This window comes from Pygoscelis adeliae, unplaced genomic scaffold (genome assembly GCF_000699105.1).
Source record: "Pygoscelis adeliae isolate BGI_AS28 unplaced genomic scaffold, ASM69910v1 Scaffold26, whole genome shotgun sequence".
In the NCBI taxonomy this organism is placed as follows: Eukaryota; Metazoa; Chordata; class Aves; order Sphenisciformes; family Spheniscidae; genus Pygoscelis; species Pygoscelis adeliae.
The window spans coordinates 4865822-4883194 of NW_008825104.1; the positions used below are offsets into that span (position 1 = coordinate 4865822).

The 17373-nt window shown below is 38.2% G+C and overlaps 1 protein-coding gene across 1 annotated transcript in view; it reads right to left on the reverse strand.

Moving 5' to 3' along the window:
* Positions 1–15700, reverse strand: part of AP3B1 (adaptor-related protein complex 3, beta 1 subunit) — a 164816-nt gene extending 149116 nt beyond the window's left edge. The window contains exons 1-2 of the mRNA XM_009327253.1: positions 15636–15700; positions 3585–3660 (exon numbers count right to left, since the gene is read on the reverse strand). Coding sequence (XP_009325528.1) covers positions 3585–3641 — 57 coding nt within the window. The 5' untranslated portion in view covers positions 3642–3660; positions 15636–15700. The remainder of the gene's footprint in view (positions 1–3584; positions 3661–15635) is intronic.
* Between the last annotated feature and the right edge of the window lie 1673 nt (positions 15701–17373).

Consider the following 17373-nt stretch of genomic DNA (forward strand, 5'->3'; position numbering starts at 1 on the left):
ATGCTCAGTATATAAAGCTGGGGGAAGAAGAAGGAAGGGGGGGACGTTTGGAGTGATGGCATTTGTCTTCCCAAGTCACCGTTACGCGTGATGGAGCCCTGCTTTCCTGGAGATGGCTGAACACCTGCCTGCCCATGGGAAGTAGTGAATGAATTCCTCGTTTTGCTTTGCTTGCATGTGCGGCTTTTGCTTTCCCTATTAAACTGTCTTTATCTCAACCCACGAGTTTTCTCACTTTTACCCTTCCAATTCTCTCCCCCATCCCACTGCGGGTGAGTGAGCGAGCGGCTGCGTGGTGCTCAGTTGCCAACTGAGGTTAAACCATGACACCCTGATAGGCTGTAACAGTATCACTCTATGCATTACTTGCATTATTTAACTGATCAACCATAATAGCTCCAGAGTACCATGTAAATATGTATTTAGGGTCTTATAAAAGAGTGTATTTTGACTCATTAAGTCATAACGATTAGTGTAAATCCTCCTTAGCCCATGGATCATTAACCTGAAAGAACATAATGGTTCTTTCCAAGACTAAGGTCTATCGTGTCATTTTTGTTGCTGTGCCTAGACATTCTCCAATTGTGTTCTCTTATATACTTGGAGTTCCTGCACAGACAAAAACTTCCATTCTAGAATAAGTGCTATGTAATGTCAGGGTGTACTAAAACTCTTTTCCCCAGGAGAGACACACACAGACAAGGATGAAATTCTCTGTGGGAAATCAGGCATGTGAATGTTTCCTAAATTTATGCTCCGAAATCTTCAGGAGTGAAATTGCATGAAGATTTTTTTCCAGATGAGAAGTTCAGACAGGTTTCAAGACCCGGTAACAAGAGTATCTTGGTTGTTGCAGTATCAGTGTACATTTTAAAAGAAATATCAGCTATTGTGTTTTCATGCATATAGTAGAATAAACTTGGTTCTGTATACACTTCAAATTTATTTCTAAACCAGCAGTGTTGCTCATTATCTTCCAACGATTGCAATTATTTTATGGCATGCATGTAAGGAAGCAACATAAAAAAATAACATACTGACAAAAAAAAGATGTCATTGATCATTAAAGTCACACATAGGTATTTTAGCTGAAGGTAGGCTTAGACACCTTCATGTAAGAGGGAGAATGGAAAGAAAAACCGGACTACTCCTATGCTTGAAATTACGTTAAAAGTCACTCTCTGCAAGACAGATTTGTTTTTTTATTTATAATGAATCTCCTCCTCCCCAGGAGAGAGTTCGCATGCCACCTTAAAGGAGGAAGCAGCAGCAAAAGGAGACATAAGCAGTGTTCTCCTGGTACTCTTCCATCACGCCTATATGGACAAATGAAGGTTCAGCCTCTTGAAGTCTACTAAAAGAGTAAGAAAACTATTGGTATGCACAGCTTTTTTTCCCCTACCTAAAATTAGTGAAAATGAGCATTCCAGTGAGACACGTTAAACAATACTGTGACAACAGAGTTCCTTTTTCCTCTAATAAGGCTAGAGGAAGCCTTTCATCTCTGGAAAACACATATCATCCCTGAGAACTCTCTAAATGCAAGCACACAACTGTTAACACACAAGCATCTTTGTGCCCAGCAAGAACATCATCACCACTGGTACAAGGCCTTATGCTAATCATGCAAGGTCCCAGTCCTGGCCTGTAAAGCTCACTGTTTCAGTTTGTTATGTGAACCAGAGGTTGGTACCAGGTGTCTGTTATGAAACAGTTTAAACACAGGATAAGCAGCAAATACCTTGAAAATATGGAAGAGACTGAAAACAGAGGATCCAGTGATTCAAACAACTTGCTTGCAGTCAAGCAATGGTCAACCTTAAAGCAGAAACAGCCTTCTAGCTTGTAAGAAAAGAAGCAGCAGCTGAGCAAGGAAAAAATATCCAAGAAACAGAAGGTACCTGCTGCCATCTGGGAAAGTAGTGCTTTTCCAGCATTGTTCAGTGCTGAGAACAGGGACAGAAACTAAGGACTGGGAACTTATAAAGGACAAAAATCTGGAATTGGGAAATGGAGAAGCAGAAGAAAGAATGAGCTCAATTCAGTTCTGCCTTCCCTTGCTGAAGAGCTCTTGAGCCTGATCACCTCAGCCTAAGATCATGAAGGACCACAGCTATCAGTGCTAACTACGTCTCCAGCTTCATGGTATCATATACTTCTAGGAAATTAAAGAAACAGTTGTTAAGAACTGCAGCAGGTATTTATAATGAGTGCATTTGCTCATTGCACGCTTATTTATGACAGCACTGTTTGCAGGAAAAAGTGAAAAGAGTCCATCTAGTAAAGCCTTGGTTTAAAATTTAAAGCTAACCCAATTTAATAATTTCCAATTCCCCCATATACATACACACACACATTCAGTTGCAACAGTTTCCAAATACAGATAAAGATCTGGCCACCTTTTTGAAAAGAAAACCAAGGGAGCAACAGGCAACTCCCCCCAACCCTCCTGCCCACATAATAGCCAGAAGAAAGATCTTTTCTGATGGAAGCAGAAGAATGTAAGTTACCATAGGTTGAAACCATGGCACTTCTAAAGGCCATGATTTCTTACAACAGCACCTCTGTATGCCAGACTCTCACTGGACAAACCCTGAGGAATCCCACATCATGTTGGAGAAGATGAACCAAGAAACCTTTCACCAAAAAAAAAAAAAAAAGACGTTATGAAATAGTAGTTGATAGGTTACCCAGATCTAATACGTAATTGATCCTAGTCCTGCCAGAGACAAAGGCAAAAGCAGAAGACAACCAGCTTAAGTAAAATCTTCATCGCTAGAGGATAATGAAGGGGGAAATTGCTAGCTCTAGAGTCAGAGGAAAGAACACGATCACACAATACAACCCGCACCTACTCACTTCAGTACATGCTTGGATAGGATTAACCCATGACAAGCAAAACAAAAAAGCACATCCGGAGGAGAGTGAAGGAAAAATGAGAGAAAGCAAATGCAGAAGTCCCAAAAAAAAGAAGTCAGGCGGACACTGAATGGCGTTCCATAGCACGTTCTTCCAATACTTTTAAGAAAAAACAAAGGGACTTTATCAACTTGATGATGTTTAGTTTATAGGGTTTAAACACACAATGGTGTTAAACATTCTTTAACCACCTCTATGAGTACACAGTTCACCTGAAATACTTAGTGAAATATATAGGCAACAGGCTCAATTAAAAACTTATATAATCTAAAAGAGTAAAAACAGTAAACACAGTTTGTCATTTTACCCCTGCAAATTTCTGTTGTTTCCTGTCTGCTGAATTAAAACAGCAATTGAAGCTTATCTGAAGGAACCATCTCCTATTTAAGCTCTCAGCTCCCTAGTGAAAATAGTTGTTTACAGGCATATTGACTCTGTTACATAAATATTTTTAAAGTATATAACTGCATATATTTTGATATAGCAATTTCTACACAAAATTCCAAATTAAGGACTTCACAGTAGCTTTTAAACACCATTTAGAGATTCAAATACTGACTTGGTACAGGATCTGTAAAGTGAAAACAGTATTCACATCCAAGCAACAAAAATAATAATAAAAAGATACCCTAACAAGAAAAAATAATAATAAAAAAATCACATACCCCAACAATCCTTTTCATAGCATCCAGCTTTGCAGAATCTTTACTGCTTTCCAACATTTGTTTTAGGTCTTCATTTCTATGGTAGAAACACAGTAAAGTAGCAATTAGAAAAAAAGTAAAAAATAAAACCAGAATATAATTTTTATATTCTTGCATCAATTCAGCAACTTAAGGTGAAGCACTGCTCCTTCTTGCCCACTTTTAAATTGTATTTGTTAACATGCTGGCCTAGTATAATGAAGCATTTAGTAAAAGAATCTATCAGATTCCAATAATAATGCAAGCCCATGCAACTTTAATCTGCTGTTAGCTGAACCTTGGCTGGAAGGTTGAAGTCTTCAGGCAAGAGAAGAGCTCAATTTGAACCAATGACTCATTTGCTCCTCCCTCCCCTCCCCTCCCCCCCCCAGTGAGGACCTTATGTAATAGTCTGAGGTTGACATGTTTATGCTAAAATGTAGTATCAGCTTACATAAATCGCTGAAAAGCCCAATAGCAGACTTCGGTATGGTCTGAATTTCAACGAGAATCAAGCATATAACTTCATGTTTTTATCTGCCTTTCCGGACTGTAAATTGCTATCCCCTATCGTCAGGATTAAGAGCCTCAGATCTGTAGTACATCTATTCTACATACCGTAACATTAAGATAGCCCAATTAGATACATATAGCGTCCAAGCACTTTTTACAGCTGAAATAAAATTCTCACACAAAAATATTAAGTCAATAAGGGTGTTCTCTCTCAGATCCAGCTTCTCATTAGCCATCACTAATAAGAAGCCTCACCCTGTTTGGCTTTTTAGATGCAAAGAGACCACAGTCCTACTGCATTTATAGACTCTGAAAGTTTACAAAAAAGATTCTTTGAAGAAATAGGCTTTTGTAATGCCTAGATTGCTTGAGTACTAAAAAACACAAAGCAAACAATGGCTCAAGAAGAGACACCTGCAGTATTCCAAAGAATTCTGAAAGCTTTCCAGTTTACAAATCCTGTGGATTTGTAAACTGGATTTGTTGCCCTTCACATAGTGAAGGGCAACATAGAAATCCAGACAGGATTTCAAAAGTGAATGTGAAACTTAGATATATTCTGGTTTATCACTGCCCTCAGAATTTCAGATGGGGAGGAAAAAGAGGTTTAAGCCAAAGCAGAATTAGTTACAGTGAGACAAAATGTTGTCATCCATTCCTTCATAAAACTTTAAATAGCATTTTTCCTGCTTGCATGGGATAGAGTCACTCTAACAGAGAAGACTTTCCTCGTATTTAGGAAGATCCCGTACTGCATCTATTCTGTGCCCCTCCACAAGAAATCCACGTTGCCCACACACTTCAGTATACATCCACAAAATTAAGAACCACAACCAGATGGGGAAAAAACCCAAACATTTTTTCTAATAAGCCAGAAGAAAAACATGCAAAATTCAGGATGCAGATACCTACATGCAACTTCCAATTGAAGTCTGGTTTTTTTTCCAAAACCAAGTGTTTCATTAAATACTGGAGCAACCTAATACAGATGACCTGTTGTAAATACTGGCTTCACTTGACAGCTAATATTTAAGTATTACCTTTAAAAGGAAAAAAAAAAAAAAAAAGCAGAAGCATTCGATTTCCTTGCCTGCTGCAGCACCATTTCCCAAATATCACTAGGAACTCCTTATTTTGTCTGCATCACACTCAAAGGCTTTTACTGTTTTTAGTTATTCCTGGAGGTTTTCAAAGAACTATATGGGCAGTCTTCTATTGCTACATTTATTTAGTTGTTTGCTTCAGCCCTTTAAATTGTACTTCCCATTCAACTTTGTTCTGTAGTTTTGCATACTGTTGAGATCAGTTTAATATGTCTATAGTTGGCCACCTTCTCCATGGCAAGTGGTAACATCCAGTGCACCTTCTTCTTGTAACACCACCCCAAGTTGACAGATCTGTTAAAAATAACTAATGCTGTGATTTCACAGACGCCTTCCTGCTGCACTCTTCCCAACTCTCCAGGATAAAGGCACACCTCCCTCCACATTAAGCTCTCTGGTTTTCTGATTTCACTTCAAGCATGCTTGCATTCATCTCTATCCTCACACTCTTTTTAGCCACTCCGTATTTTTCCCTCAGCTCTATATCCTTATTTTTGATATCAGAAATCAAAAATTTGTTGGTTTGGGATTGTACCTAAAATACCTTTAATAATTTGCTTTTTTTACATTTTAATCTCTGTAGTTCTGTTTGTAATTAGCTTTTTAGGAAGGCTACGTTGATTTAATTTTTGGCAGCTCTCTCTATTCCCATTGTTCTTGTCCACAGAGATAACTTATTTTGCTGCCCATTCCTGTCCACCTACTCTTCATAGAATACCGAATAAGTCTCAGTTTTTAGATCAGCCTGAAGCACCTTGCCTGAGACATTGCTCTAGTTGGACACAGAAATTCCAGAGACTTCTAATTCCTTCTGCTTAAGTCTTAATCCTTACCTTTTAAGCTTAGCTTGTGAAAGAATCTATACGACACAGTTATCAAAGTTACATAGCAGAAGACTGGACTTGATTTAGAAAGTTGCTTCTAGTCCTACGCTCCTGCTTCCAGTTTCCTACTGCTATTTCACGTAATCATGCACAAACTGAGATGGAGACATCAGTAAAAGCTAAAGCACAAGATAATATTACTAAATTGTAATCACCTAGTTCTCATATAATTGGTAGGAAGATGCTTCAGTTCCTTGGCACAACCAACAAAGCAACTACTTTTCAAAAAAATTAGTAGTATCTGACTAAAGAATCAAGTGTTGCATGAATAAGACATTGTAGCAACTGCTTAATATTCAAGTCTGGGAATACATTTACCTAATAAAAAAATTAACAAAAAAGTTAACATGAAAAAATAAGAATATGTCAACAAAATTTTCAAGTGAGAAAGTAGAAAATGTGGAAATAATAATTGGAACTTGAGGATCAAGTAGCAAAAAATGGAGGAAGTTACACAGCACAAGATTCAAGTACATGCTGAAGACTACCTCCCAGAAATTGAGAATGACAAAAACAGACAGTAATCACAGGATGAGTATGAGTTATCAGTGTAACAAATACAAAGAAAAAAGGCAAAAGGTGAATTTATCATCTGAAGACAGAATAAAGAAGTATTTAATGATGAAATGTACTTCTAACTGCTTACAGAAAATATTCTATCATACATTTCGAGTTAAAAAACATTTTGGAATGTTAACAGGGAAAATATAAAACAGAAATTAAGACATTAAGACCTGCTTACAGGCAGCCTTGCTTTCCTGAGAGAAAAGCAGCAGGGGGGAAAAAAGGAAAAATAGAAAAAACCCACAAGTTCTTGATGAAGCCATTTGGAAATTAATTGCTACATGAACTGATTTTTTTTTTAAATCTTTTTCTAACAAACTATAATCTAGGATTAGCAAGCATTAGATGCTTACAGAGTAAAATATTGCTCCATATATTCATATGGATCAGCAGCAAGCCTTTTTTCTTCTACAGTTAGATATGGTTTCAGTGTAACCTCGAAGTTTTGCCCTTGAAGAGCAGATTTAATACTGCAAGACACCTCAACTATTTTACCCAGCATTGTAGAATTTTGTTCCATTCTTTTAAGTACAGTATAAAAAAAAAAAAAAGATGACTGCACTCAACCAAGCTTGCCTGCCAAGACTGAGGTCTACTCAAAAAAAGAAAATCTTACTAAGTAACAGGATACCCACTCCCTTGCGTTTTAAGTTCTAGAAACAAATATCCTACGCAGATTTCAAAGGTCACTTCCCTCCAAAAACAACTCTTATCAGCAGCCTCAATGAACAATGGGAAAGGCAAATGCATTTCAGTCTTTCATAATATAGGTTATTGTACACTACAAAAATATTTTCATCTTCTGAGCATTAAGAAGATTTAAGGGAATTTCAATCCTCAGGTAAAATCCCTCAAAACAGAAAGCATAAATGCAAGCCTCACATTACTGTTCGTGTTTCTATACTCATTAGTTATTCTGAAGCAACAGTTCTTCAGTACGCAATGTTAGACAAATAATTTCTTTATCTCTTATGTCCACCTGCCAGGAGCTCAGGAAAACGCAAGCAACCCTCCAGCTGCATCAATACCTTTGCCTCTCCTCGCTAAAACTTTGAAAGTAATTCTAACCTTACAGAGTTAGGTACATATTACAGATGACTGAAATACAAGCTTTACTTCAGCAGCAAAACCAGGTTTAAAGAAGCCTAATCTGATAGTTTACGAATAATACAGAGCTATATGAATCAGGACAGTAATGGTCCCAACAACAGTGGGTGCAAAAAAACCTCTGTAAGAGTAAATATATTGTCTCTGATCCCATTTTCCCTAACAGTAAGAAGGGAAATGACTTTCTGAGAGGGAAAAAGAAAAAACAAAAAGACTCTCACTTGTCTGCCCACTGCCATATCTAAGAACGCAACAAGATTTCCCCAAGTTCCCGAGTTGTAGTCCAGTGTCTTAACCACTATATAATATGGCCCCACTGTCCTAAAAAGTTGCCAGTTGAAAGCACTGGTATGGACTATAATTAGAAATATTATACCCATATACAACATGAACAGGCTATGAAATACAATCTTTATTATTTGCACAGCATCTACCAAAAAAGGCAATGAGCCAATTATTAATATATTAAAGAATCAGTACTCAGCTGCCTTTGTAATCTTTACCACCACAGGCTTGTATTCCTCAATATAAGAATTTGAAAGCTAAGGGGGTGTAAATTAGAAATGCAAATTCATCACCTAACTTTCTCTCATAGCAAGCATCACACGTGACAGATCTGCGATGATACATGATGGACATCACAAAACACATCCAGAATAATATATTGTCTTTAAATCACTGGTCGAATGTTGAGCGGAAGAAGACAATTTCTAACTTTCTTCTATGTTTTCATATTTTATGATTGTAGCCTTTAAGATAGATACTACTTTTGTCTTTCTACCTCCAAGCACTGCTTTCTTCATATGACTTTGCACCATCTCTGGATACAATAAGGGTATGGATATGACAGGACCTATGACAGGCCTAGTGGTTAGAATTAATCTTACAGATATTACTGTAAAAGAGTAAACAAAAAACACCAGTTAGATTTTTCTAGTTCTCATTCTCTTTCATGCTCCCTCTACTCCCCTGCGGCTAAAAAGAAAAAAAACACCTTAAAAAAACCCACCCCAATGCCCCAAAATAAGAGAAAAAAAAAAAAAACAAACCCAAAAAAATAGTGCTTGACAGTCAAGAGAACATACTGCCAAACTATTTTAACAGCCTGCAGTCTTATGCCAGAAAGGACCCTGACCATTACTCTCCATGCTGATTACGGCAAACAGCAACTAAAGAACAACTCTGAATATGCTGTACTGTTGTTAACACACACTTGGTCACTGAAACTGGCATCTTGCTCAGATTAAGACTAGGATTTCAGATTCCGTGGAGCAACATTACCCACTTTTACAGAAAACAAAAAAGGGTAGGCATAACTGTATGTCACTGAGGTTTAAACAAGCTGTGTCAATGATCAGTCTGGGCCTCCCTCCCAGATCCTACAAGAAGACAAAGTAACTAACACAAACCTTTAATTGCAGTAAAATACTAATCCATAATCTGTGGCATATCATTTGCCACTGCACTATTCTGAACAACTGTTGTTAAGAGAACACTTACTCAACCCTGATAAGATACGTTTATTGTATCTCCTATTCTTTTTAGCAACACCGTATGATGAAACCCTTAAATTGTCAGCATTTGCTACAGTTCTAATGTACCCAGTTACTGAAGGAAGTCACCACTAATCATAAGGCTTTCTTTGTAAAAAGCAGAAGTTCCACAAGTATCAAAACTGCAACTGAAGCACAGCTGGCAATGCAACAATAATTCTTTAGCTACAAAATCTTTACTCCTGGAAGTTTATCAGCCTGCTGTTTTATGAAATAAGAACTTAATTATGATTCCCCATGTCATCTGTATGCCCCAAAACCTGGGAACAGTTTTAATGACCTCTAAGAAAAGGGGAAGGAATTTTAAACAAATAAACTTGTGAGACAGAGGCTCTTCATATACAAGGACAGCACTGTGTTACTGCAAGGTAAGATACAGCAACCAAATCCACTGCAGGGGAGGAAGCAAGCTTCACCAGTTCTGATATTATGGAACCACCTGTTATAGAACAAGAACAGAAGTTACAAAAGTCCCATTCAACAGTTTTAATAACACATTTCTTGGTTTAAGTTCTCCCTCCACTGCATACTTTCAGTTACACAACATCAACTGCATCGTTCTTGCGTTCAAAGTCTTTAGGAGACTTCAGTCTGGATGACATACTTTCAACCACAGCATACTAAGATTTATTGTTTTTTGCCTGCAGCACAGCAACGTTCCAATGTGAAGTTCAAAATACTGTGAATGTTACCAGGTTTGAAGCAGAAAATCCACACTGACAGAGCACCTTAACCTTTGGTCTTGGCACCTGAGTAGTAATGAAGTCCTATGGAAGGTCCCATGTCCCCCCACAAAATTAAAAAAAAAAAAAAAAAAAAAAATTAAAAAAAAAATCAGGGTTTTTTACATCTTACTGGCACTGCAAAATCCTTAAAATAAATTGCCTTATTCTAGCTCAAGCTATTGTGTAAACTCTAAACAAGTTTGCACTTAACACTGAAAGAGGAACCGTCAATTGATTTCAGAGCCATATAACATGGAAGCTAAAACAGCAGCGAACACATGCTGCAATTTGAGTTTATTTTGCTGTTGATTTGGGGTCTTCCTCTAGCAGGAAGTTAAGAAATCTGAGTTTCACTGTGTTTCATTCTATACCACAAACTGTTTGAATGACATCTTGTGGTGCTATTCAGTATTGCCATCCTCTTCCATTGTAACACCATTTATATTTATTGCTAATTCACACCACCAACACAGAATTCAACTATTATTTCAAGGGAGACTCAAATCACTTGGTTATGAGTGTAGCTGTACTGTGGTTTAAAGAGAAACTGAGATAAGAAATAATCTATTTCCTTTTCAGCCACCCCTAATTTTTTCATTCTGAAAAACAAACATACTACTGAAAAAGCAAACTTGGTAGTTTTAAAGGATAGATAGCAGAGATGTGAGGAAAACCAGGATAACTATAGTATCCTGTAAATCTGAGAACCACAGAGCAGAAAAAGACCAGTTATAGTCTGACCAGCAACATACTTTAACTCATTTAATGACTGCTTTGCCACTAGTTTCTCAAAGCACTTGCCATCTGGATGGTTTAGGTACAGTCTCATCCTTCTCAGTGAGGAAACATACAGAAAAGTGTAAAGTTAAAACTGAACAAAACATCTTCCCAGTTCCCTGTCGTGAAACTATAGTACCTGAACAATGCTTGAGCAACTCAGTGCATGAACACCTGTAAGTTGCTGCTACCACCAACATCAATGCATATATGTAAACAACCTACACTTCAAAAGCTCTAACCAGATGGTAGCTAGTATGACAAAGCAGTTTGAAACCCTTTCTGGAGAAGACTGTGATTTAATCTAAGATTATCCGTTGTAAGTAGCGTAGTTATAGACACTACTTCACCCAGCATCAAGAAAGGTTGTCTGTAAGGATCAGAAGTACCAATCTTGCAATCCCACTGCATATGACCTCTTCTGATTGTGCCCCACACCCCCAATGCTGCAGGGAAGCTTCTGCAAGAGGGAAAAATCTTCCTTGATGACAGAGATCAGTTTCCTGAAGGCTGAAAAAGTGGCATCTGAGGTGGTGCTGCCACTTAAATGGTTGTATCAATTTACAGCCTGCCCTGAGGCCAATGATCAGAATTTGCAGACATTTGCAGATCACTTTGCAGCATTTGATAGTTGTGAAGCGATTATAGGAGAGTGAGAAGCGGTAAGTATTTCCACCTTTCCTGAAAATGGTGGGAAGAGGCTTCTTTGAAAGATACCACCACAAAGGTGGTGCTTCACTGACAGAACCTACAACAGTGTTAGTATATTTACATATATGCCCACGTTTCAGAAACACTGTTAAAGAGCATTACAATGCTGTTCATCTTCTAGCAGAATGCCAAAAAAAAAAATCTTGATATGCCAAAAGAATTCTGGTTTTCACAAAGTAAGAAAACTACCTCAGGGTGGCATAGAGAAGGATGTCTCCAGAAAAGTGGAACTAAGAAAGTCTGGAATTTCTTGCAAGTGTCAGCCTTGTGTTATAACAGCGTTACAGAAATGTATTTTTAATGCCATTCAGGATGCAGATCATAGCAAGCATCTAAGCCAAATATATGACAACATAATAAATATGCAGAAACCACAGTGAAGACCTTAAACTATAAAACTTGCCTTTCTGAGGAAATAAAAAAGCCTCAAAAAAAATTTTAATGACTACATTACAGAGAATCACAGCAAATCAACAGCTCATTGCTTGCATCCTCATATGTGCCAAGTGCATGGCAATAAGAATATATTCACTGTGTGTCACTTCCCGTCAGATCTGACCGATTTCAGCTGGAAAAGTGCTCTGCAATAGTATGCCCACGTTCATATACTGCATTTAGTTCCTATCCTGGTACTGACTATAGGGTTCAGACTGTATCTTGTAGAGTCATCAGTTCATCCAAACCATTCATCTTTGCTGGCCTGTACATCCTACCAAAACTGGCATATCACCATCTTAGTGGGCATAGCGCCATTATAACAGACGGGGAAAGAAAGTAGTTGTGCCAATGAGCAAGTGGATGCATCAAGTTTGAACATTAGAGCTGGAGTCTCCTCCAAGAATTTCACAAATTGCAGTCTATGTACAAGCTTTCCATGACTGGTTGAACAGGATATGCCAAGGCAAAACTAGATCAATTTAAGACTCCATGAACATCTCTGGCAGCTGTTGAAAGCAAGTTTTTGGCTCTGATGGATTTGGAAGAGTCTTCTGCACAGCAAATTAGGGAATGAGTATCTTAATGAAATCACCACCTTAGATCAGCTCTCTGCAAAACAGGCTTGCAAATCTCAGAGAAAAAAAAAAAAAAGGTTTGCAGCCCTGCTGAGTTTTCTGATTAATAGCTCAACAGAATGCATAAGCCAGATCTGCAGGAAAAAGTCTAATAAATTACAAATGTATTTTGCTTGGCAGGAATACAGTTTAAAGATGCAAATCAGTAAAGTTGAAAATGCGTGTTATAAATTTTGCCATCTGCTTCAATACTGTACTTATCAATTGATATCTACGCATTACTCATGTGGTTCACCTCTAAGTTTTTACAGTTGGTTTAGATACAGCAATAGCCAGTTTTATTGCTGAAATTGTATCATTTCCATAAATGAAACATTATTATATTTTAAGATTACATGCAGGTACGTCTTGTTTAAAATGCAATTAATATAGATTAAAATGCTCTGTCCACCTGCAATTAACTGTAGGCAGTAATAGCTGCATGCTAACGTATGCAATTAACATGGATTCTGTGTTACTAATTATCTCTCCAGGTTTTCTTAAAAGTTGGAAGGTGGTTAGACTTTTCATCCCTCTACATAGAGCAATAGTACATACCGTAACTATAAAAATACCCTATTGCCTTAGGTGATGGGCATCAAACGGTATCTCTCTACACTATACAGATGATTTTGATAGTCTTCCAAGTAGGCAGTGCTTATTTCATGGATTCCATCAATCGAAACCATAGAGAAATAGCTTGAGGTCCACAGGCTGGATTCAGCTTGTCCGTAAGATTTACGTGACCCCTTGGCTCTTACCAATTTTCTGCTGAAAACTCCTGTTAGGGGCAAAGACTTGTCTGCAGACCTTTTCCATTATTCTGGTGGCCCACAACCTGACCCTTTTTCTTCTTTTTTCAAACATGTGAGGCATGTGAATGACGTACATCTGGAGCACCTAGAATGACCTATGTCCGGAACATAACCAGTTCACAGACAAGTGTCAGACTACCTACCTGTACACAGGAATAAATTCCTAAAATGTAACTATACAAGTTGTATAAAGGAATACCATACATGACAGATCATGTGACAAGTGTGGAAGAGGGAAAGGGAAAGGAGAGGAACAGGCATCTCCAGCCATGCAATGGGGCCCATTCCACACAAGAAGGTTTAGACTGACTCATCTCAGGTACATAAGATCTTTTAATTATTCAGTTATTGAGATATTTAACAGAATGAACACAAAATTTCCATCCTCTGAACACGAGATTCATCTCTGACGTATCTGAAGTGATCTAACTAACTAAAAGGCTTTTTAAAAGCAATACATACCAAATAGGCAAGTTGTATTTGCCTCTTTAGTCAGGATTCAACACTCTCAGAAAAGGCCTGCCCCAATCTCCTATTTGTTTTGAAATCTCTTATTCAAGAACAGTTTCAGTTTAGTCAAAAACGGTAAGAAAAGTTTCTTATGTACATGTTGTACTTAATAATAATTTATATAATGGAGTTTAGAAAAACCTCCTCCTTTCCTCACTTCTTTTGTCCTGAACATTTACACAGTTACCTGATAGAAGCAGACCAAAGTTGTATTTTTACAATCTCTATTTTTTTTGCACTGTATTGGATACATACAATATATTAACTAATGAGAAACATACTATTTGCACATGGTGCATGCAACTTATTGCACCTTGTTTATACTAACATAACTGTTTATTTCAATGAATATTTCATCTTTATTGATCTTCTAACAGTCAAACTTTCCACTTACTCAAGTTTAAGATGTCACTATGACAGAAGTTTCGAGGCACTGACATATTTTTCAATACTGATAGCATGTGTCTCAACCAAACCGCAACACTAACATGTTGAGAAAATACTATGCTCATTAACTTAATTGAAGATTCTATTTGTAACTGAAAGTTAATTAATAAATCATAGAATTGCTAAAGGTAAAAAAGGCAGTTTTTGCAGGAGAATAAGACACATGGGCTTTTGACACCAAGGGATGCTCAGAACTTTTAGATAAATACTTCAACTGAGTATTTCTACTGAAATGCTAAAAACAAAACAGGACACATAATTTATATTAGGTCAACTTCAGACTTCAGATTTAAGTCGACTGATACTCATTTGTGCCTCCGCATGCAACTTGTCATATGCTGTTCTATATAACAAATGCTGCAAGATTGAAGACAGTCTATCCTAATAAACAACTTGTTTATTTCAGAAGCATTTTGGCTTACTCCTCTTCATGACAAACAGCGGAAGACAGACAACAAAAAGAGAAGAGCCTGGGATTTTTTAAAGAAAGTGTTTACAGTAATATCCTGATATTTATACTTTAACCACATGATATTGTTCAGATTAACTGGCAACAGGCAAGTGCAGGCCTCTGGTCCAACAGTTGCTGCAGCAACATTCCAGGCCATATATTATATATCTGCCCCTCTGCTGAGGAGGAGTACTTCTTGTATCATCAGTAGGAAGAATCTAAGAAAGAATCCCTCTGCCTCAGCCACAAAAAGTTTGCCAAGCAGTGAAACACCACAATGATATGGGACATAAGCATACCTAAGATCATATTCAGCAGTGTTGAGTGACAATCAAAAGAGATAGCAAACAAACTCTGAAAAGCCATAACAGTAGTTTTATTTGCACCAGTGGAACACCCCATTATCCCCATACTTCAATATGCAAGATGCAGAGACAAATCTTGCACTTCTCTGTATGCCCAGTAGGGAGAGATCAGGTTTGCCCAGTTTAAAGAACACAAAACCAAACCACCAAAAGGTACAGTGTCCTCCATCTGGGCCACAGTCCCTGCTAAGATTTCCATTTCAGCTCTAAGGAAAGGAAATTTTGTTTGCTTCTCAATAAGGAGTTTTTGGGCTATTACCGGTGTGGACTATATGACATACATGCTATATGCTTGACAAATGACTACTGCATTTTCCAAACAGACTGCAACGCAGTCTGCTTTTCTAACAACAACTCTCATTTGCAGTCCAATGGCTTTTTCACACTACACAGATTTCATAATCTTCCCTGCACACTGTCTGTTCCTCAACTACCCAATCCATAGTCAGAGCTTACCCACACAGTTCTGAATCGTGGATAACTTCCTATTTCAACAAGAACTTGTTTGTCAGCTACAAAAGACCACAGAGATCAATGCCTGCTTTCCTCTCAAGCCCTTCCTTAGGAGGATGGATCTTCTCTTCCCTCCTGTAAGTGCAAGAGCAAGCCTGGAGGAGCAATTAATTAATAAGGCATGCATACATATCACAAGCTATTCTCATTCTTCCATAATGAAAGACCACCACATACATACATGTGTACAAAACATCTCAGAACCCCAGAGCTATATCTCCCTCTGACCATTGGGCAGCCTCAGGAAGAATTAGTCACTTCAGCTTCTGCATCTGCGTCATGGTTTAACCTAAGTCAGCAACTGAGCACCACACAGCTGCTCGCTCACTCCCCCCCCGCCAGTGGGATGGGGGAGAGAATCGGACGAAAAAAAGTAAAACCTGTGGGCTGAGATAAAGACAGTTTAATAGGACAGCAAAGGAAAAGAAAAAAAATAATAATAATGGGAAGAGTGAAAGTAAGAAAACTCATGGGTTGAGATAAAAACAGTTTAATAATTGAAATAGAATAAAATCATAATAATATACAAAGCAAGTGATGCACAGTGCAATTGCTCACCACCTGCTGACCGATGCCCAGCCAGTCCCTAAGCAGCAGCTCCTCCGGCCAGCTTTCCCCCAGCTGATGTACTGAGCATGACGTCACATGGTATGGCATAGCCCTTTGGCCAGTTTGGGTCAGCTGTCCCGGCTGTGCCCCCTCCCAGCTTCTCGCTGGCAGGGCATGAGAAGCTGAAAAGTCCTTGACTAGCGTAAGCACTGCTTAGCAACAACTAAGACATCGGTGTGTAATCAACATAATTCTCATCCTAAATCCAAAACACAGCACTGTACCAGCTACTAGGAAGGAAATTAACTCTATACCAGACGAAATCAGGACAATCTGATAAAAGATAGAGAGCTATACTTCACCTGCAAAACAGTCTGAAGTCTAGGATTAAGTGAGTTATGTAGAGAATTATGGCCATGACCAACGATCGGGGTACCCCCCTCTGTGGCAAAGAAGCAGCAAAACAATGGTTCAGAAATACAGTGCAAAGTTCTTTTTATGGAAGAGGACAAGAAAAGAAGGGTGCTACCACACACAAGTCAGCAGAAGGGCATCCATGCTAAAGCAGCGAAAATTTTAACTGGAACAGAATGAAAAAGCAAAGTATTGAGTGGAATAGCAGGGGAAGAGAAATGTGACTTGTCTGGCAAACTGAGGAGGCCTATCAGCTGCTGTCTCACAGAGCTAAGCATCAGAGTGACAGCGACTTCACGTTGTTGTGATTTACTTTGGTGTGGTACAAAAATAAACACATCAGTCGAGGTTTCTAGAGCATTGATGCTCTCTTTGTTCAGAGCAATCAAACAGAAGAAGTGATTGATCTTCTAACGTACACGAGACCTTAGTTTATGGTGCTTTTTATTGGTTGCTCTTGGAATAGATTTCCAATTTGTTATAGGATACAATTCCAGCTTAGCAAACCTCTTGATCCTTCCACTTAAACACATTTTTTCCCTCTCCAATTCACTTTTCCTTTAAAGAGCTGAAGGCTTTCTGTGCCAGTGCACTTCGGCTGGTTTTTTTTTTTCCTCCTCCATTTCCTCATTTTGACTTCCGACCGAGACACACCACTGTTAACACCCACTTCAAGCTGGCCACCTCGCCATGATCAACTACACCTCCAACTACAACT